We start from the raw sequence: 23,891 nt of genomic DNA on the forward strand, positions 1-23,891 counted from the left end.
TTTTGAAAAATTCAAAGTAGAAAAAGTTCCACTTCCGGTTATCGGAAATCGCTCAAAAGTTGATAAGGATCTACGATTTTGATGTAATACTTATATATGAAATTTCATCAACCTAGCTGTAACGGTACTCAAGTTATCGTGTTCACAGACACACACACACACACACACACACATACGGACAAGATTGCAAAACTATGTTTTTCCGAGCTGTAAAATGTCGAGATTGGCTAAAATCTCGATTTTTTTTTGCACGATTACAAAACATTCTCTATACTTTGTATATACGAGAAAGTAAAAAAGTCACGGGGTGGGGGGGGGGGTGTTTCCACAGATTGAATTCTACATTATTTTCTATAAAAAAATCTATTTCGATCGGGGGACTCAATCTAGACGTTCTTCTGGGATTACTCCCCTCTCCCTTCCCTAAGAGATGCATGATACAAATACAATCTCTATCATTTATCTGTATAGGCCTGTATAATATCTTATTAAAAAAACACGTATAAAAAAACAACTGGTAAGGCATTTTAGCGGCTGGAAAAGATATTAAATTGCATTTCAATTATTTTCAACGGAGAAAATTGCTTTGATATATTCTAGATCTAGGTTTAGATAGACAATTTTACGTGCAATGTTACGAGGCAATTTAAGAGGCGTGTTATAAATTTTGAGTTCATCTAGATCTAGGCCCTATTAATTTTAATTTTTTAATCATTGCTATAGAATAGGCCTAGATCTGGAATCTAGACACAGAATGGCGAAGGCTGTTTTAAAGTGTTTTAGAACTAGGCTACAGATCTATATATAGATCTAGGTCTAGTATATAATTATAGAGATTCTAGACTAAATCCAGATCTAGTCTAGATTCTAGGCCTAGTGTGTTGATTTATTTCAGAGTTCTTTTTTTTTTCTTTATTGAACGGAAGTTGGAAAAGTGAGCAGCAAGCGAAAGTTCAAATAGATCTCTCTAATCTAGATAATCTAGACTAGAAATCATGATCAAAATATTCTAGATCTAGCTATTTCTAGATTCTAGATCTAGATCTAGATTCTATATTATAAGATATATATTATATTATTATATCTCAATTCATAGATTTTTTTTTCTATTTTGCAGATAATTACTAAATTATTAGTTGTAATAATGTCGGTAAGTTGTTAATAATAATTATTATTAATTAATGATTAATTAATATAAATTATTAACTAATGTTCAATTTAATTTTTTAGTACTTTACAAATAGTAATAGTATTACTATTAGATCTACTATTAGTATTACAGTGATACTAATAGTAGATCTAATAGTAATTTTTATTTTAGTAATTAATTAATTTCCCGATTAGGCCTAATTAGTAATTAATACTAGTGTCTAGAGTCTAGGTTATTACTTTTTTATAGTTTATAGTATAAAGTTTATAGACTATACTAACTAATGGACACTAATGGTCACTAAACGTCTATAATAGTCTACATTCTATGTATTGTATAGTAGATCTATAATATATAAATATATATATATAAACAGTGGCGTAGGCAGGTGGGGGGGGGGGTTAGGGGGTGCAAATCAAAAGTTTGAGGGGGGGGGGGGTGCAAATCGAAAGTTTGAGGGGAGGGGGTGCAAATCGAAAGTTTGAGAGGGGGGGTGCAAATCAAAAGTTTGAGGGGGGGGGGGTGCAAAATCAAAAGTTTGTCCCAGGGTAAAAATTGGAACCCCCCTTGAGACGATATTGGCTACACCACTGTATATATAGAATCTATAGTATTCTATAGCCAGCCGATCATACACTATTCTCAACGACACTGTCGTTGAGTGGCTTATCAACAGTGTCGGTATATAATAACGCTATAGATTTTTTCTCATTTGATTCTGTCGTTGAGACTCTAATTATAGTTATAAACTGTAAAAACTAGTTAACGGAATAAAACCATTTCGATTAATTAATCGCTTAAAATATTTAATATAAGAAAAATTAAACAACCATTCACTTTACGGAGCTAATAATAATTAATATTATAAAAAATGTATCTTCTGTCTTTAAAATTGAAAATTAAATTATTTTTAGCAATATAAATTAATACAGTGGATTGCTGAATTTAATTGTGATCATAGTTATGATTAATTTTAGAGATTATATGATTAATTTATACACAATTAGAATTACAGAATATTGATTATTCGGTATAGAAAACATTAGGGTAGAGATTACTAAACGATATAATATAGGATTATGTAATATAGAATATATTAGTATATTATTATAGAATCTAGGCTATACAACAAGTAATACATGATATGATTGCAAAATAGAAAAAATACATAATATAAAGGCCCATTTTGTAATCGAATTTAAGACTCATTTCGTTTACAATATGTTATTACAAATATAAAATTGTAGAATACGTAATAGCTATTTTTATCGAATTTATACATAGAATGTGCTATATAATCTTAAGAACATGTTTATGTAGTGGCGTAGGTACAAGGTGTGCCAAGGGGCTATACCCCCCCCCCATAAATATAAATATATATATATATATATATATATATATATATATATATATATATATATATATATATACATATTTACTGTACTCAAGTAGTACCCCTAACCAGAGGCGTCACAAGGTGGGGGGCGGGGCTGAGGACTGCGCAAGGTGGCAAAATTTCGGGGGTGACACCATGGCGAAAAATAGCAAAATATATAGAAGAAGTATGCATTTTGCCAGTTCAATAAATGACTAATGAGAGTTAACTGTACTAATAACTGACTGCAGATAAAAAAAATATACAATTAACTGTGCACGTTTAAAAACTATCACCCAGGGGGGGGGGGTGAAGGGAGATGACACAAACGGCAAAATGTACAGGTGAATACATGCTTGTTGAATTTTTGGATAACAGATTTGCTAAGCGACGACCGGAGAGAGGCTGATACCAAAATCTAATAATTTACGATGAAAACGATGCTTTTTTTCACATGAATTAATAGGTGGATTATGTGCAAAATTTGACGCCATTGTGGAAAATGGGAAGTCACCAAATGTAGCTATATATATATATATATATATATATATATATATATATATATATATATATATATATATATATATATATATATATATATGCAGAATTATGTATATTTCTCTCTATGTATATATATAATGAAGTTTTGCTTGTTTGTTTGTGGGTTTGTTTTTGTCCTCTATGCAGCACTACACCTTTCATCCTATGGCCATGCAACTTAAGAATACCACTGGATATATTTCACAAGCATGGTGCCCCAGCAGGGCGCGAATCGATTCTTCCCTATATAGGGTATATATACGAAAAAGTAGATTGCGGTTTAATCCCGTTCATCCGCTCGCCATAAAACTTCAGGGGAGGTTACAGTAAGAAATTCTTTTATTTTATTTTAACAGGGCGGCGCTCCTGGAGGGTGCAATTTTTCTCTACACAGTTTGTAAAAAACAAAACGGATGCTGTTTGACATCGTTCATCTGAGTGCCGTTAAACTTTCGAGAGTTAATGAAACCACTCACGAGAAGGTTTCTGCGAAAACAAAAATTAAAATTTATTATGGGCGTTTCCCTGGAGGGTGCGATTTTTTTATAAAGGGCTTGGCGCCCGAAAATCCAGGGCGGCGATATTAAAACTTGAGCCTTCTGCATGGGGGCTAAGGTAAAAAAGCAACAACAGGCGCAGCCGCCGGCGCCCCGGATATTACGTAACCCGAAGCGCCCCGTGCTACCATGTGAACACTATGACGCCTACGTTCGTTTTTTTTTTTAATTTATACACTAAAGACACGATGGACAACAATAATTGTTGACTATATGGAATTAGGCGCGTCTGCCGGCGCCCCGGCAGGATGCGATTTGGCGCCCTGGGATATCCTGAGGTTGTGTTGAAGAGCACTCTACAATATTGACTCTGTGGCACACGACATTCGATGACAATTCTTTTGACCCGGTGCGCCCCTGGCTTCGGGAGGAACACTATGAGTTTTAAAAGAGCGCCCTACAGTAGGGAAACTTTTGTCTACTGCACCACTGGCGTGTGGTCTAGCGCCTCTGTGTGGGTCCCTCATAAACAGTATTGCGCCTACGTTCGTTTTAAAGAGTGCGATACATTATGGATACAATGGGCTACTGTGTGCGGTAGAATTTGCGCCTCAACAACTATGATGAAAGCAATATATTACCGGCTTTGATTACATTTAAATTGTTTAGATTTAGAAATCAATGTCAAGCGTAAAAAAAATACGTGTTTGCTAATGTAATTATGGAATCCTCTTAAAATATTGCGTCAGTCTGTCTTCTGAGACCGCAGCAACGCGCGGGACGGGTACGCTGGTTTAATATATATTTCTTCTATATAAATAATTCTCTTCATGGTTACCATAGAAAACACCAAGCGGTAAGCGCCCCTAGCAGCCCCCTCTCTTTCTCTCTATCTCTACTACCCCCATCCATACATGGTCTGGTGAGCTGTGGTTCAAGCTAAATGTTTACAATCGTAGAGCCGGGTTTATTGACAGCTATTAGGGGCAGATAATTTAGTTTGAAACGATTTTAAACTTAGTGGAGGTAACTCAGAGGGGGCTGCTTTCACTGGGAGGGGGGGGGGGTAGGGTTTGTGGGAAAGGAGGGTGGGGAGGGGGAGGTTATCGTCCTTAACGAGCTAGTGATAGTGTTTTAAAGCAAATATTTTCAGTGGCAGCATTGTTACTGTCGAATTCACAAATTATGAATTACTGAAAAGTAGAAAATGAAACAACTAAATAGCGGTGTATGATAGCGGCTCGTAAAATATAAAACACAATGTCAATACTTTTGTTATACCTAAGGAAAATAATAATATGTAACATGGATTCCTGAAATTTTGCCCTGTTTTAATTTTTAACGTTGGGATCCTCCATCAACATCCATACTCTCCTTTAGTATGTTCAGGCTTTTTTTTTCATTTATGGGAAGGGGTGATCGGAAAGTGTGACGACACATTTTTGCTTTCATCCGTTATTTCGGGCTTTAAAAGGTTGCTTTTGGTATTAATTCAATTATTAACTCAATGTTTATCGAGGTAAGTACATATTATAATAAACCGGGAGTGATCTCCCCTAAACTTTCTCGAATATTCTAATATAACACTACGGGGAATGGCAACTCGGGAAATAGACATGATTTTTAATCCACTTTAAATACTTAAACTTTTTAAAATAGAATAAAACCTCGTAGAAAAAAGAATTGCACACCAAGTGAACGCCAAATAAAGATGTGCATAATAGTGCGCAACATTATTAGTACTTTATAAATTTACGTGCGTTTTTTGAGAAATCGGAAATAGCGTAAATTAGTACTTCCTGTCAACGGAAATTACTCAAAATGTGTCAGAAGGCAGAGAATTAGATCTTTTACTTACATGTGAAACTTCATTTATCTATCTGAAATAGTACTCAAGTGATAGGCTTTTGAAAAATTCAAAGTAGAAAAAGTACCACTTTCGGTTATCGGAAATCGCTCAAAAGTTTATACGGATCTACGATTTTGATAAAATACTTATATATGAAATTTCATCAACCTAGCTGTAACGGTACTCAAGTAATCGTGTTTACACACAGACACACACAGACACACAGACATACGGACAAGATTGCAAAATTTTGTTTTTCCGTATCAGTGAGGTGTAAAACGTCGAGATTTGTTAAAAAAAATCTCGATTTTATTTTTGCACGATTACAAGACTTTCTCTATACTTCGTATATACAAGAAAGTAAAAATGCAGTTTCAGGGGAACGGCGGAGGGGGTTATGTGTTGAGGAGTGGTGTTTTTAAAGAGAGTGGTGGGGGGGGGGGGGGGGAGCGAAGATCTGGCTTTTTGTGAAAATGTGTTACAATTAGAGAAGGGGGGGGGTGGGTGCAAAATCGTCTGAAGAGTGAGTCGTCGTTAATGGATGACCACTTTATGATGACGTCACCATCATTTTGGGCGGTGGCTTTATGTGACGATATGTAACGAGAAAAAAGAGGGTTGAGTTAATGGCGTAGCATTTATTTTGCATTTTTTAAGGATACAAATAATAAAAACACTGCTTATTTTGTTTTACATGTGTGACGACATTGTGTTAACCAAATGTATTGAATAGTAGGACTTACAGATTATTAGTTCTCTCCCCCCCCCCTGAAGCAATTATCCCCTGTCATTTACCCCCCCGCCAAGGAGGACATCCCCCCCCCCCCGGACACACCTCTTAAGGTACAGCTGGGGTTAGGGTTATGGTTAGGGTTACGGCTAGGGTTAGGGTTACGGCTAGGGTTAGGGTTAGCGTTAGGGCTAGGGTTAGAGTTAGGGCTAGAGTTAGAGTTTGGGCTAGGGCTAGCGTTCGTGCTAAGGTTAGGGTTATGGTTAGCGTTAGGGCTAGGGTTAGAGTTAGGGCTAGAGTTAGGGTTAGCGTTCGGGCTAAGGTTAGGGTTAGCGTTCGGGCTAAGGTTAGGGTTAGGTTCAGAATTAGAGTTAGTGTTATGGTCAGGGTTAGGATTAAGGCTAGGATTAGGGTTAGTGTTATGGTCAAGTTTAGGCTGAAACCTAAGTCTAGAGTTGTTTTTGGTTATGTGTTAAGTTTTAGGCTGAGGTGAATGCTTAGGGTTTGGTCATTTTTTTATCGGTTAGGATTAAGGAAATACATAGGTATAGAGTTTGAGTTAGGATCATAACAAGAGGCCGGGGAGGGGGGGGGGATTCTCCAGGGTGGTTATTGACAAGGGGTAATTGCCCCGGGGGGTAAATACGGGAGGGGGGTCTCCTCCGGGGGGGGGGGGTAATTGACGGGGTGGGGGTAATGTCAGGTCCACTATTAGAAAGCCAAGATTCCAAACTTTGTAGCCTTATGTAGGTAATCTAATCTCATACAAGTTCTTGAAAGCAACATCAAAGACGAGAAACAAGAAGAGCCATCGTTGTCGGCTTATTTAACAGGGAAGTCTTAGTCTAAATCAATCCACGACAATGTCTTTAAGACAATAAACCTTAACTTTGCTTGAAATAACAATATCGTTCTTCATTCAGTCAAACTCAACATTATGGCTTCACTGAACTTTGTCATTGAAATGCATGTGTAGTTTGAAATGTGTGTCTGTTAAAATTGTACAGTTGATACCGAATATATCCAGCCTTTTTCTTCTTCGTTCAGCTGCTTTTCTTTCTGGATTTCTTTTCTTATCTTTTGTCAATCCAAGAACAAGTGTTGTATCCCCAAGATAGGTTGCTATCCCCAACTATAGAGCCTCATCTACACGGGAGATTGAACTCAGGACTTCTCGGTTTAGCAACCACGAACTTTTTTTATTTTGATTTTGGTATTGGCGTGTCAGTTTTCTTCTTTATTTAGTCGACATCTAAAGTTAAACAAAAACAGTTGCCTACCTCAGCAAAAGTCAATGTAAGCCAATTATGGCCAGTGTAGCAATTAGCAACATCAAAGTTGATTTGGATTCCATGCAACACTCATTCTATGCTTCTCTAGTGTGGAGGTCTTTATTATTAATATTATCCTGTTTGTTTGATACTTTTCTTTAACTTAATAATATTAACCATAGACACTTTTTGCCTGGAGTACAAACTGGGTCACAGTATTCTCTGGTAAACAATTAAGTTCTTTTCCAAATATATGCTCAGCTAATAGAAACAGCATTCCTAAATTATTTTATTTTTTTTTGTTCTTTTTTTTTAAAGGGCTTCAGCTGTTTTAATGTCAACTTGTGCTGGGAATACTATAACTACATACAACCCTTTAGCTTTCAATCACTTGCATCTTATGTACTAAGTAAGAAAACCAAATACATCAAATTTTGAGAAATAATTTATTTATGAAACCTACAATTGCATATAATTATAAAGCCAAACATTAATATATCAAGATTATTGCAATTATCACCATTTTCAGATTCTTGTTTAACTATGGTAGATGGAAGTATTAGTTGCCTTTTACATCACTTTTCAATTCCTGAAACAAAACAAAATGATTTTCTTAATCATCCATCTGAAATAATAAAATTAGCAAAAAAAATAAATCTTTAGTTTAAATTAGTTTAATACATCAAAACAAAACAAGAAAAAAGTGATTGAATGAGATGAATCATGGCATAGATATCTATAAAATTTTGCTTTAGTGATAAAGGGGGAAAAATTTAAGTTATTTTAAGTGAAACATATGCTAGAGAAATAAACTATTAGGCCTAATTTAAATAATTTAATTCCTTTCTCCCAAAACACTACATGTATCCTTAAAAAAAGAAAACTTAAAATTTATCAATATTTACCTTGTGTAAAAATTCTTATGTACATCTACTGTATCAGCTTGACGCTCATTAGGTATGCCTAGTTCCTGTTGAGCAGTTAAGACAGATTAAGTAAATAATACAAATTTGTAAGACAAACCACTAAATGATAATGTTATATATATATATATATATATATATATATATATATATATATATATATATATATATATATATATATATATATATATATATATATATATATATATATATATATATATATATATATATATATATATATATATATATATATATATCCTTCCTGCAAATCAGCATATTTTGCAAAACAAATATTTAAAAAAATACATAATGATATTGTATCAATCATCACCACTGACTTGGTTTTACTAGGTAAAATATTTTTTAAATACAATATTTATACAAATAAAAATCTATCTCAATCAACATGTTCAAAATAAACCAAAGCAAACTTGTGATAACTTACCTGATTAATGTTTGAGAGGATTCACCCAGTTCTCGCCACTGAAGCAGATTAGATGCATGTGTTATAACACTTGTGATATACTGATTGCCATTTTGTGCACTTTTAGTCCTGGAGATCTATGTTGTAGGCATAGACTGTTAAACCTGGATAGTAATATTATAGAAGTAAATTATATCTAGTATAATATAAATATTTTAAAATATAAATGACACTAAATTATATTTATCATTATTGGAAATAAAAATGGTACAATTAAGTTATAAAAAAACAAATTATAAAATTTAAAGCAGCTTATTAATAATTGTCATACCTTTTCCTACTTTTATGTCAAATGTAAGAGGTAATAGAGAAAGAACATCTTGTGTCATTTAGTATGCTGTAGTCTTATTACTGGTAAAAATCAGATCTTCCCTTTTTTGGATGAACCTGTAAAAGAGAAATTACAACATTGATAAACACAATGAATATCATATCTAATCCTCAACTAGTTATCACCCCAATCCTAACCTCATTTTTTAAAACCAATTTCTAAATATGTTTTCAGAACAAATTTATGTTAAGTCTACCTATTTTAATGTTCAGAATACTAATATTTATCAAAACTACCTCCAGTTGAAATTCAAGATACCTTTATAAAAAGTTATTATGACTTTAACTTTGTGTAGTTGTTATTTAGGCTATTTGTTTAATTTATATTATTTAAATTAATATTTCATGCCTTGTTTTAAAAAGATCTACAAGTCTACTTTTAATTTTATGGTATAATCTGATAAAAATTAGGCTGCTACATCTGAAAACTAAGGTCAATGCAAAGACTTCCAAATTAACGATAAGTAGGCTTGTATAGATATTGTATATAATTACTAGCCCAATAGTATTACTCTACGACCAATGTATAGGACTAAATGTATCAGACCTAATTCCTATAATTAGGCCTACTAATTATTAAATAATTAATAGATCTAACAGTAGGATAATTACAATTATGGGCCTTAGGTGACATAGAGAGCTGAATACTTAACTAAACATTTTTAAAAATTATAGTAAGCTAAGTGAGTTGAATTATTTTATTTAGATAGGTCTAGGCTATAATATACTCTATAGCAGTCTATAGTGATAGTCGCAGAGTAGCGTATATCATAATCATTTCAAATTAAATCTATAAGCAACATTAAGCCTCTGCCTTGTTGCCTAATTAAAAACTAAAGCCTATTAAGCCTTTTCCTAATAAGCCTTTGGCCTAATTTAAATAACAGCCTATATAATATATAAATAGGCTAAACTACTTGTAAGACCTAATAGACTAATGACTAAGAGAGTGCTAGGCCCCTTTCCGATATTATATAATAAATGCTTGATCGATATCATAATATCTAACACTGATTACATTAATTTACATAAGGCTATACCATCTTAACTATGGCTAATACTTTTTCTACTAATAAAATAGGCTATCTCTAGTTTAAACTTAGGCCTAATAGTAATTAGTAATTATAATTAAGTAGGCCATTTTATGACATTTATAAAATTTTTAGTAGATGGCCGAGCCTTAAATTTAAATACTAAAATAGATTTAGCATACTATGCCTATTGTTGGTCTAATTAATAATTTATTTTTCATTTAGAATTTTAGATCTCCAAAAGATAGGCCTAGGTCCTAAATAAATTATTTTTATTTTATTGAGCCCGCCTTAATGTATAAGATGTGATCTGTTTTTTTAATAAAAATAACCCTACACAATACTAGTGATTTAACTAATATCTAGTACTACTTTAGGCCTATTTAATTATTTATTAGTAGGCTGAATAAAATCTAAAGCTATACTTTATTACTATATTTGCCTATTATTCTATAATTAATTTATGTTTTCTTTCAATACATAGTAGATCCTGTGGTACCTCAACATTCTAGTGCCTCGACATACCAGATTTTTTAAATACGAGCAGTTGAGCGAGTAATATTTCGCTTTGAGTTACGCGCAAAATTTGAGATACCGTATTTCACAGTTCATGTAAAAGAAATACCCCCAAAAAGATGCAAATGATTATTTATCGCAGCTATTTAATTATAATAATAAGCGTATTACTCATATTTGCAGCATTATGAAACGGGGGAAAGAAATAAACTTCCTAAACAAGTTTTATTTTAAGCTACCAGCACACGAAAGTGACTTAAATTAAGCATGGCAAAAAAGAAGAGAAAAGCTGTCACGAAAATTAAGCTAACGTAATAATTTTATTTAGTATTTAGGCCTTACGTTTAAGTCTTAAGTGCAACAATGCTCAGTGAATTTTAGCCATTAATGGCATTAAGTTTAGGAATGATGTGTACTTGTGTAGCTTTAACTTTAGTATATTTTTAGACCTAAGCCTAATCTTGTAGATATAGATCTACAAACAATTTGAAATAGAAGAGATTTAAAATTGAGTAGATCCTAAAGGACAGTATGCCACAGAAATAATTATCTTTCTATCTAGTCAATCTAGACTAGTGCTACTGAAAAATTACTAGATTTTCTAGATCTAGATTCTATCATTTACTTTACTTTCGACGCACTAGGCATACTTTTAACTTTTTCTCTCTAGTTAGTCAATAATGTAGATTTCTAGATCTAAATGTAAATCCTGATCTTGTAGATTTGATTTACGTAGGTTTTACATCAGTGTAAATCGTTGATCAAGTAGATCTAGTCTAGATCTGGACTAGCTCTCGTCAAAACAAAATGGCTGGAATATTAGCGTCAAAACACCTACAGTTTATGCTTTCCTAATTGTGGAGAGCATGTTTAATTGTTGTTTTATTTTCAACGACAGTGTTGACTGAGAAACCACCAAAGGGTTTTATTCTCAGCGACACAGTCGGAGAGAGGCTCAACGATTCTGTCGTTGAGATGATCCGCATGGGGTGCTATAGCATAGATTTATAGATCTACTTAGTAACAGTGGTGTCGCTAGGTCTTGTGTCACCCGATGTGGCACCTAATGGTGTCACCACCCCCACCCCACCCCACAACAACAAAAGTATCAATTAATATATATATATATATATATATATATATATATATATATATATATATATATATATATATATATATATATATATAATATATATATATAATATACATATACGCGTACATATTGTGTTGCAATTGTGTCACCCCCTTCCCAATTTTCCTAATGGCTTGAATTTGTGCACACATTATATTAATCTGCCTATTAATTAAGTTAAATCAAGCATCGTTTTTATAGTAAATTATTGGATATGGTGTCACCCCCCACTGAAGACTGTAAACTCTAATTAATCATTAATTCACCTTTGCAAAAACCATTTTCTTCTAGTCTATAAATTTTTCATTTTTGTCTTGGTGTCACCCCCTAAATGGTGTCACCTGGTGCAGTCCGCACCACCCACCCCTGCCTCGAGACACCTCTGACTAGTAACAGTGAGAAATTAGTGAGAAAGTTACATAGTTCACAAAATAATGAATTAGTTATTAGTATTGATAAGGTCTTCCCAAATAAATAGGCATTTGGCTTGTCATGAAATGTTAAGTCATTTAGTAGATCTATGATTCTATGGTGTGTGATATATAATATATATATCTAGATCTAGTATTGGATTTTGTCACTTTACTTAGCTTTATACGTTCTATATTGCAAAATTTAAACATAATTATTTTTTTGACAGCCCTGAATTTGTAATGTGAATTTGTAGGTCTACTCTGTAATCATTACTGACATTTTAAAAATTTAGATGACAAAGATTGAATGCTCCCAAGTTTTCACTGAGTTAGAACGATTCAGCGATGAAAATTTAGACCATTTTGGAGGACAAACAGATCTCGATCTTTTTCAAAGGTGGGTATAAACTTTATTGACATTCAGAAATAATATGAATGTTATTTTACATGAGCTCAAGTACTTAGGACATTCCTGAGCCCAGTCACCTTTACTTTCCTTCATCAGAGTCAGTGTTTCTTCCAGACTTTTTTCTCCGGGGGGGGGGGGGGGGGGGCACTTGAAATTTTCGGGGGGCGGTAAACTTTCTTCGGGGGGGGGGGGGGGCGGACACTGTTAAAAGTATATATTTTCTATATAAATTATATAAATTTCATTCCGTTCGGGGGGGGGGGGGGGGCGGTAAAAAATGCCTGGAAGAAACTCTGATCAGAGTTGGGTGGACTCAGGGACATTCCACTGACTTGAACCCAGATTCATACTCGAGACTTTTGGGCTTGGCAGTCTAGCACTCTACCGCTAGGCCATGCATAGTGCTACATTTAGTAATACAAAAATCATTGAGCTAGCTTCAAAACTCAGACCCCTCCTACCACCAACTTATCTCAGCAATAGGCTATACAAAGTAGTAGATCTGCAAAAATTTTAAAGGCTTATTATTGTTTATTTATGAAGTGCTAGGAATATAAATTGGATTTATAATTGTCATATTTTAGCCAATCTGCAGACCAAATTGATGATACAAAAGCTGAGCCAAATGAACCAGATGAAAGACAGTGTGGGATTGGCCCTTGTAAACTTAGTTGCTGCAAAAGTTAGTGAACATTTTTTTTAAACAAAATTAAAAACTAGAAATCATTATAAAATATGTTATTCTCAAAAATATATATATTATTTTTAGCAGAAGTTATTTTGAAAAAATATGTAGACCTGTTTAATTTCACACATTATTTAGATTGTATTATTAATAACTTTTTATTTCTTAAAAATCATGTTCTCTATTGTTTTTTTCCTACTAGGATTTTCTGGGGTCCCAGTATTTGTTTTATGCTATGGCTTGGTTGGACTGTGGATGAACTCACTTAGTCTATTGGCAGTGTCCCAGGTCACATCCATTGAACGCCATTTGGGCATTTCTAGCAGCAAGACAGGTGTACTTAACATTCTGGATCGTTGGTTTATCTTTTTAAAAATCATCTTTCTTGTTTTGATTTTCTTTTGGTTTTGAATCGACTGTTTAATTTAAAAACAATCTATTAGTTTTGAATTTAACTGTCTAGTTAATTATAATATGATATATTTTGATTAAAAAATAGTAAGTTAAATTTTATGAGCTGATAAGCACATTACAAATTGAACCTTTACATTTATTTATAATTTAATTTTTTTTTTACTTGTGTCTATAATGAAAACAAGGTTAAACTAATTGTAAATTGGTATGTGGTTATTTTTCTTGCTTAAAATAAAACACACAGATGTCATTACTAATGGCGTTACATTACAAGAAGAAAAGTATAAGAATAAAGATTTGGAAAGTTCCAACAAGCTCCTCTCTAATTCTGTGAAGTTAATTTTTTTAGGAATAAAATTTATATTTGACAATCGTTTCCTCCAAATCTCTATTACCTACATATCATGACAGCCCCACAGGTGTATTCCCTCAAGTAAAACTCATCCATTTAATTTCCCCAGGTATGATAATGAGCTCCAATGAAATTGGCTATCTGGTGGTGGTGCTGTTTGTCAGCCACTTTGGTACCTACACCCACATACCACGCTTCTTGTCCATGTCAGGGATCCTCTTTGGGTTCTCAGTCACAGCCATGTCGTTTGGGAAGTTCATGGAACCAAAGGTCTGGCAGGGTATGATTTTGTTAACAGTGTTCTTCTCAATTCTCTAGCATTCATTTTTTTTTTCAAACCACTGGGAAAACAAATTTGTTTAAAAAATTTAACATTTTTTTCAAGTCAATCAAGAGTATTAGCAAATGTGTATTTATTTAGCAAAACATTTTATTCATTTCAACTACCCATTTTTTGCTTGATTTTCTCATCTTTTTTGGTATTGAATTCATTTAATTTTTTCTTCGCAGATATGTGGTTACATTATTGCCAATAGTAGCATATTGTTTTATAAAAACATTCAGCTTTGTACATGGTTTTAGAAAACCTCACCTTCATTAATAATTACTTTTAACATCATTATTATTCTTGTGGCTCCTTGTTGCACATAAGGATGCAACCACACCTCGGTTTTAGGAGATTCCTCCAAGTTGGGTCCATGACATTCCAGCTGCTTTATGCTTCATTGACAGTTGATATTTTACAAGTTTGTTTTAGCCTACATAATCTATTTCATCTGAGATTTCTATCGAAACAATTGTTGTTTGTTGGTTTGAAAAAGGTTAATCCAACCCATCCCCACTGTCATTTTAACTTTAAAACACACTAAGTTATTGAAGATATCAGCAGTGTTATTTAACTATTGACTATTTACAGCATCAACCCTCAGTAACAGTACAGAAAGAGACAAACTACGCCAGTACTTGTGTCTGTCGGATGTTGCCACCCCCACCAGTCCACCCCAATCATCCTTCTTACCCCTAGCCTTCTGGGTCTTTATATGTGCTGCCTTTTGTACGGGAGCTCTCAAGTCCTACAGGATTCCGCTGTTGACGTATTACGTGGAGGCAAACATTAAGGACAAGAGCAAGTTTGGATTTTATTTGGGTAACAATGTACATATTCAGCTAGTGCTTTCTTTTTGAAATATTCATTTATATTCATCTGTTTTCTTTATATGTTGATCTGTCTAGCAAGGTGGAAAGTAAAATATCCGTTAGCACTGATGATCAAAATATCCTTTAGCATTGTTGATCAAAATATCTGTTAGCACTGATGATCAAAATATCCATTAGCACTGATGATAAAAATATCTGTTAGCACTGATGATCAAAATATCAGTTAGCTCTGATGATCAAAATATCAGTTAGCACCAATGATGAAAATATCCATTAGCACTGATGATCAAAATATCCGTTAGCACTGATGATCAAAATATCAGTTAGCACCGATGATCAAAATATCCATTAGCACTGATGATCAAAATATCCGTTAGCACTAATGATCAAAATATCCATTAGCACTGATGATCAAAATATCTGTTAGCACTAATGATCAAAATATCCATTAGCACTGATGATCAAAATATCCATTAGCACTGATGATCAAAATATCTGTTAGCACTAATGATCAAAATATCCATTAGCACTGATGATCAAAATATCCGTTAGCACTGACGATCAAAAGGGTAGTCCGTCTGTTTCTTTTTATGAAATAAAAGTGTGGTCAGCCCATTGCTCAACAACTTGTACTATCTAGGCTTGAGTCAGGTGTCAGGTACCCATCAAAGGTGGGTGGCCTCATGGACTGAGCTCCAGAAACACAACTTGTGTGCTATTCCACTGTGGTAGTTTTATATTGCTTTACTGCTAGGTTTTGCTTCTAATTCTTGTTTTTAAAAATATTCACAAGGCTTTAAAGTTTTGTTTTCCTTTTGATTTTATATAACACACTTAACAAAATGGAATGGTACTGATAGTTGTGACAGAAGAAATTTCCTTTAAATTCCTTTTAATTTAAATTTAGAACAATGGTGTAAATATTGAAACATTTTATAAATGGGTTTAAAACAGTCCACATTCTCCCCTTCCACCATCACATGGATTGTTGTTCAAAGTGTAGTTTATTTAAAATCAATTAATCAAATGTAATGGAACTTAACAGTGTTAGTAAAGTAGAGGATGTCTTGATTTTACTTTTTATCCATTACATTTTGGTTAGTTATAAAAAAGAATAAATGTTAGTTGTAAATTTGTAAGAAACAAACAGGATGAGGTTCAGTTTGGAATTTTTTTCAATTTTGTTAATGCATATTTCACTTTTAAAATGAATTTGAATAAGCAATGTTCTTAATAAAATACATCTGTTCTAAAGGTAATTCGTACACCGTAATGCTGTTTGGTCCTGCTGTTGCCCTCATGATTGGAGGATACGTCAGTTCACTTCCTGTTGATCTTAAAGGTAGATCACTCAACTGTTTCATGTGCTTTTACTGACTGATCAATTTCACAAATAGTATTCATGTACTCATTCAGAATAAATTAACATGAATAAATGTTAAAGGTCAGTTTAATTTAAATCTCTACTCTATATATAAACAAAATTTATATTTTTAAAACTTTAAGGTTAGTTTCATCATCATCAAATTAAAACACTGATGCTATTGAATGTATATTTAATATTATTTAGGATTATGTTTACTGTATCTAATCTATCTTGTAGTGATAGAAATTTGTTGTAAAAAATTATGACTTTTGACGTTTTATTAGATTATATTAAAACAGTGCTGCTACGTGATTTCTGTATATTTCAGCCACAACCATGTCTAAGCGTGATCAAAGATGGGTTGGTGCTTGGTGGCTGGGGTTTGTGATTGTTGGTGTATCAAGCTGCTTATGCTCTATACCTATTATGCTATTCCCACGAGGAAAAGTTGTCAAGAGAAATATCAATAAAAAATCTTCTGATTCTAATACTGAAACAACGAAACGAACCAGGATACAAGCTTGTTTAGGTAGGTTAAAAACTTTAATTTTTATAGCTTTGATATTTTTCTAAGATACTTTCCGGTGAGAAAAGTAGAGGATGTTTTGACTTTTGGTTAGTTATCAAAAATCTAATGCTTAGTAGATCTAAGTTATATTTCTTTACGGTGGCCATGAGTGGCAATGGCTAAAAGAAAATTTTACTTTTGTTTTTAGAGTTACCGAAGTCTCTGTGGAGAATTCTACATCAACCTTTGTTTGTTTTGGTAATGATTAGCGACATCATAGAGGGCCTGGCCACCACTGGGTGGTTCCTGTTCTCACAGAAGTTTATAGAGACACAGTTCAATAAGACATCACAGGATGTCAGCTTGTCTCTGGGCAGGTTTCCTTATATTGATACTGTAATGTTGTTGAGTTAGTCTTAATGTTGGTATACAGTGGTGTAAGTTGCTCATGTATGAATATCAAGGGGCGCTACTTTTGTAATGCTTGAGTGTGTGTGCTTGACTGACAGTTTGTTCCCTTGTGTATTATAGCAGAATGCCACATTAAAAATGTATAAAATAAAATGTATGTAGGCTTAAATAAAATTAAGAAATTATTACAAAAACAGATTAAAACATTTAACATGCACAATCATAATATAAGTTTCATTTACCATATTTTTTGCAACATAGGACGCCCTTTTTCATCTCTAAATAGAAATCTTAGTCTTATATAGGGCCATGAGGCATAAAGAAATTGATGTTAATGTTGTGAGTCTCCCAAAGCTAGTCAAGGGGGTAATGGAGGTAGTAGAAAATCTCCTAAAATACCGCATTACTGTGGTATATTTAGCTGAATATTTTAACCTCTCATTTGGTTTAGGAAGTTTGTATATCTTGTTCTTACTTTCCTCCTTAAAACCCAAGATGTATCTTATAACGCATGAATTAAGGTAATTGTTTATAGTAATGGTATAATAGCAAAGATAATTTTTTTCCTTAAGTGTTGTGAATTCCTACCAGGCTAAAAGAAAAGAAGAAAATTAATACTCATTTTTGTCCCACTGCAGGTGTAATAATCTTTTTTGCAATAGTCATTGGCACATTCTTTGGGGGTTTTTTGACAGCCAAGTTAAAACTTCAGTCCTGGGGCTGTTCTGTCATCATGTTCTTCATGTGCATCTCTGTGCTGGCTCTCAACACAGTGCTCACCTTCAATGGATGCGATAACTCTGATATCATTGGCTTGAAAGAGAAGTGAGTGCTGGGGGGAGGGGATGGAGTGGTGGAAAGAGGTGACCATACCCACACCCAGACCGTTCCCACACCTTGGCCATACCCACACTGGCTGTTCCCACACCCTAACTGTTCCCACACTGGCTGTTCCCACACCTTGACTGTTCCCACACTGGCTGTTCCCACACCCTAACTGTTCCCACACTGGCTGTTCCCACACCTTGACTGTTCCCACACTGGCTGTTCCCACACTGGCTGTTCCCACACTGGCTGTTCCCACACTGGCTGTTCCCACACCCTAACTGTTCCCACACTGGCTGTTCCCACACCTTGACTGTTCCCACACTGGCTGTTCCCACACTGGCTGTTCCCACACTGACTGTTCCCACACTGGCTGTTCCCACACTGGCTGTTCCCACACTGGCTGTTCCCACACCTTGACTGTTCCCACACTGGCTGTTCCCACACTGGCTGTTCCCACACTGGCTGTTCCCACACCCTAACTGTTCCCACACTGGCTGTTCCCACACCCTAACTGTTCCCACACTGGCTGTTCCCACACCTTGACTGTTCCCACACTGGCTGTTCCCACACTGGCTGTTCCCACACTGGCTGTTCCCACACTGGCTGTTCCCACACCCTAACTGTTCCCACACTGGCTGTTCCCACACCTTGACTGTTCCCACACTGGCTGTTCCCACACTGGCTGTTCCCACACTGACTGTTCCCACACTGGCTGTTCCCACACTGGCTGTTCCCACACTGGCTGTTCCCACACCTTGACTGTTCCCACACTGGCTGTTCCCACACTGGCTGTTCCCACACTGGCTGTTCCCACACCCTAACTGTTCCCACACTGGCTGTTCCCACACCTTGACTGTTCCCACACTGGCTGTTCCCACACTGGCTGTTCCCACACCTTGACTGTTCCCACACTGGCTGTTCCCACACTGGCTGTTCCCACACTGGCTGTTCCCACACCCTAACTGTTCCCACACTGGCTGTTCCCACACCTTGACTGTTCCCACACTGGCTGTTCCCACACCTTGGCCATACCCACACTGGCTGTTCCCACACCCTAACTGTTCCCACACTGGCTGTTCCCACACCTTGACTGTTCCCGCACTGGCTGTTCCCACACCTTGGCCATTCCCACACTGGCTGCTCCCACAACTTGGCCACACCCACACTGTGGCTGTTCCCATACCTTGGCCATACCCACACTGTGGCTGTTCCCATACCTTGGCCATACCCACACTGTGGCTGTTCCCACACCTTGGCCATACCCACACTGTGGCTGTTCCCACAACTTGGCCACACCCACACTGTGGCTGTTCCCATACCCTGGCCATACCCACACTGTGGCTGTTCCTACACTCTGACTACCCACACATCCTGACCATACCTTGACCAAACTCTAGCAGCCTCAACAAATCAACCATGCACACTGATACACCCAATTCACCTTGGTACACATTAGGAAAGCAATTGCATTTGGTCTATACAATTTTATTACTAATTTTTAAAAGTGTCTTGTTTATCAAACAAAAAGGACGGTTTCAATGCTTAAGACCAAAAAAATGCATGCTATTCTTTTTTTCAAAGTACCAAGGAAAATAATTGAAAATCCACACTGATCTATACACAAGCAAATAAACTGCGTTTTTCTCTCTCTTTCCCCCCCCCCTCCCCATTTTTGTGTACAAAAAGACATGTTAACATGTTGCCATGTTTACCTGTGTTGCTCCAGATTAAAAGGTAAAGCGTGTGGCTGTGACAAAGCTTTTATAGTGTGTGGCAACAACAGCTTAGACTACCTGTCACCTTGCTGGGCAGGGTGTAGGGACGCCACCAACAAGGCAAGAGTTTTGTATATTGTCTTCTTTACTCACATTTAAGTTCTGATAGTTTTATTAAATGAATCCTCTTGGTTTTTAAATACTTCTCTTAGTTAAATTATATATTTTCTATGGCACTCATTGAGTGACATTTATTATGTTTTACAGCTTTTGATTTTCCTGTTCCCAGAATTTTAGCTACTGTACAGAGATGAGTGGAGGTGTGGCCATACCAGGCTTGTGTGCTTTAGACTGTTCTTTTTTTACTATTTACCTGGGTATCGTCTTTTTCGTGATTTTCTTTGGTACAGCTGGATTTGTACCAAGTTGCATGATGCTTGCCAGGTAATGGAACTTTTTCATTTACTTTCTTTTCATTGAGGTAAATTGTTAATGAGTTGCCTCTATAGCTCTTTTTTTTTTTTTTGGCTCAGACCTACTTTGTTTTGGTCATGTATGGAGTCAAGAAAGACATCCTTTATATAGTATAGTTTATCTACTTACAATGTCTGCTATTGTATAAATATGCTTTCAGGTCAGTTGAACAACGGGACCAGTCCTTAGCTATTGGGACAGGCAACTTTACCTACACTCTGTTTGGTAAGTGGGGAATCAGGTAGTAATGTATGGTAGGGGATGGTAGAGTCAGCACATCCTACTTTAACTTTGGTAAATGGGGAATCGGCTAGTAACTCATAGAAGGGAAATGTTTAAGCACTAAGACAGGTTAGTATTTATATTATAAGCCTAACCTATTTTAGTGTTGAGTTTGACTGTGTCAGCTAAACAAATTAATAATACATTATGCTAGATGCATAATTTATCACAGTCTTAGACTGTACCAGCATCATACTCTGCACACTATAAACTAACATACAATTTACTATTCTGGTATCAACATCACATTTAATCTCGTGAAATAATTTTATTCTAAAATAATATTAATTTTTTTAAGGAAATACCTTACTTACTGCAAGCTTTGACTAGATTCTATAACCACCCAGTGTAATTTTATACAAAAAAATCTGTACCTTGTTTTATTTTCATTAAGCTACTGTCTTCATTAGCCTAATTTGATTTCTGATGTGTTAATTAGCTGTTAAGTTGTGGTTGTACTCTGCTAATTAAAAATGTGTTTGACTATATGGTGAAATTATTCTGTTTATGATTTGTCTTATTTCTTCTTCTTTGTTTAAATTGTAATGTTGGAGAGGTTTTCCCCCAACACAAGTACATGTCAACCTGTTATGGACAGTTGACTCCGATGTCAGCCTGCTTTTCTTTTTGGATTTGCTTTCATAGTATTTGTCCACCTAAAAAAACAACTATAGGTAGCAGTTGTTTCATTTTAACCATCAAGCATCATCTACACTCGGATTCAAACTTGGGACTTCTCTGTTTAGCAACCATGAGCTTTACCGACCCAAAATTTTGATTTGCTTGCATTTTCTGTTCAAATACGTATGTGTTAATTAAAAATAAATTAATTAGTTATGTATTTTCTGCAATATTTTTTATAAATGTATCTGCAGGTACCATTCCTTCAACGGTGTTATTTGGCAAAGTGGTGGATCAAACTTGTGAGCTGTGGTCATCAGATGAAAGCTACTGTGTTCTCTATAACAGGGAGAAGTTTAGGCTTTTCTTCAATGGCTTGAACATATGCTTGAAAAGCTTCCAATTTTTAATCCTCATCGCCTTGCTGATAATATTACACAGAAATAAACAGAAACCACCTGAATCATCTGAATGTGACATAAGCAAAACTACTTTACCAGACAGAAATGCAAAGACATCTGACAGAGATGTAAAGACATCTGCACCAGTTAGTGAAAGTTCTGTACATTAGTAAGATGAGGAGGATAGAAATAAAATGATAGGGAATGATGATTTTTGGGGTTTATGCTTTTATGACTTGTTATGATTGATGTGACAATGGTCCAAATTTGAATGAGATTGGTTGTATTGTTCTTCAAGTTTACATGAGATTAATTGTGATCGCTGTGTTTTTAAGATATTACTGATGAATAAAATGAAGGTTAACAGAGTTGTTCTATGATGTTTAAGAAGTTTAATATAAATAAGTGTTATTTTTAAATACTATTTATTATTAATGACAAATAAAAGAAATTCTTAATTGATATAAGTTAAGGGGAGAGAAAAATATCATTCTCACACAACTTTGACAATGATATCTGCTATGGTAATGGTTAACTCAACAAATCTCAGGGGGGGGGGGGGGGGTAGAAAAATTTTAAGAAGTTTGAAAGAGTGTTTGCAAACAAACACTGAAATTAGAGATAATGTGCAAATTAATTTACTGTTTAAGAAATATATGTGATATAATAAATGTATTCATACAAACTATTTTATTATTAACACTTCATATATATTCCTGCTGAAAGACTATTTTTATTTTACAAACCTATCTTTTGCAGTGTGACTTTGGCTTTTGATCTGTTTGTACTTCTGATCTCATTAAGATGGTGCACTATTGAAATATTAATTGTGTACCAGTACAAGTTATGTATTTTAAAGTTGATCTTGTTGTCCCCCTTAGTATCAACCTCTCATCTTTAACCAAATTAGCGGCTAAAGGTCATGTAGTAATTTTGGGCCCAGCTCGAACACTATGAGCCCAGTCACTAAGGTTTATCTAATCACTAGATTAGTACTACTGTGACCACAGTAAGTAGCATGGATACAGGCCAACTGCTAATTTGTGCCTATGTGACAAAATTCACTATCAGCATTTTTCTACTTAGTGGATGCCTTTCAATTTTCCTATTGTTTTTGTAGTCACTGGTCGATGATGTGAGGTTATCAATTCAAAAACACTAGTTTTTAAAAAGGTGAGAAAAGCATCCCAATGTAGGCCATATATATATATGTATGTATATATATATATATATATATATATATATATATATATATATATATATATATATATATATTTATGTATATATGAGAGAGAGAGAGAGTCCTTTAGCCTAGTCCTAGATAGTCTAAATAGACTTAGGCTTATGAGTAAAGACTAGGCCAACCTTGTTAGGTTAGGTTTGCCTGTTGTTCCTATTGGGACATAGGCTGCTGACAAGGTCAAGAGCTTTCCAGTCGTCTCTGTCCAGGGCTAGTCTCTCCAACTGTCACCAGATGTATCCAATCTTCTTGGTGTCTTCTTCCAGGTCAACTCTCCAGGTCTTTCTTGGTCTGCCTCTCCTCCTGCCTTGTGGATTCCAGGTGAGGGCCTGTCTTGTTATGCTGGATACAGGCTTCCTGAGTGTGTGGCCAATCCATTTCCATTTTCTCTGGAGGATTTCTACTTCAACTGGCATTTGATTTGTCCGTTGCCATAGAACATCATTTTTGTTGGTTTTCTTTTAGGCCAGCGAATTCGCAGGATCTTTCTGAGGCATGCATTTATAAATTATTGTATTTTCTTCTTATTTATAGCAGTTATTCTCCATGTCTCAGCTCCATAGAGTAAAACAGGTTTTACTAGTGTGTTGAAGATCCGGATTTTTATTCCAAGGGTTAAATCTCCAGAACCCCAAACATTTTTTAGTTTGTTGAAGACTGCTCTTGCCTTGCCCATCCTTATTTTTATGTCTGCTTCTGTCCCACCCTGCTTATCAACAATACTTCCAAGGTAGGTGAATCTATTCACTTCTTCTAGGGCTTCTTCTGCCAATGTTATAGGGTTGC

The 23,891-nt window shown here is 35.0% G+C and overlaps 1 protein-coding gene and 1 long non-coding RNA gene across 2 annotated transcripts; one reads left to right on the forward strand and one right to left on the reverse strand.

Moving 5' to 3' along the window:
* The first annotated feature begins 927 nt into the window (after window positions 1-927).
* Window positions 928-22,294, forward strand: LOC131948111 (solute carrier organic anion transporter family member 4C1). Its single transcript, XM_059309629.1, has 15 exons — window positions 928-934; window positions 1,118-1,150; window positions 12,535-12,638; window positions 13,235-13,332; window positions 13,538-13,690; window positions 14,211-14,381; window positions 15,018-15,248; window positions 16,515-16,601; window positions 16,954-17,154; window positions 17,342-17,506; window positions 18,183-18,369; window positions 20,099-20,207; window positions 20,377-20,531; window positions 20,722-20,786; window positions 21,719-22,294. Exons 2-15 carry the CDS (start codon window positions 1,145-1,147, stop codon window positions 22,033-22,035), a joined length of 2,049 nt encoding a protein of 682 aa, XP_059165612.1. The 5' UTR covers window positions 928-934; window positions 1,118-1,144; the 3' UTR covers window positions 22,036-22,294.
* LOC131948112 (uncharacterized) lies at window positions 7,875-9,206 on the reverse strand. Its single transcript, XR_009387972.1, has 4 exons — window positions 9,091-9,206; window positions 8,781-8,923; window positions 8,318-8,382; window positions 7,875-8,001 (listed from the first exon to the last, which is right to left on the reverse strand). It is a non-coding gene; the product is annotated as an uncharacterized LOC131948112 (long non-coding RNA).
* Window positions 22,295-23,891: the final 1,597 nt, after the last annotated feature.

Source organism: Physella acuta, unplaced genomic scaffold, assembly GCF_028476545.2.
Source record: "Physella acuta isolate Inbredline_101_S28 unplaced genomic scaffold, ASM2847654v3 ptg000623l, whole genome shotgun sequence".
NCBI classification, from domain to species: Eukaryota; Metazoa; Mollusca; class Gastropoda; family Physidae; genus Physella; species Physella acuta.

Coding starts and splice junctions, on each gene's coding strand:
- LOC131948111 (XM_059309629.1), top strand. Junction 13,691..14,210: donor TGTACTTAACATTCTGGATC/GTTGGTTTATCT, acceptor TAATTTCCCCAG/GTATGATAATGAGCTCCAAT. Junction 20,208..20,376: donor GTAGGGACGCCACCAACAAG/GCAAGAGTTTTG, acceptor TCCTGTTCCCAG/AATTTTAGCTACTGTACAGA.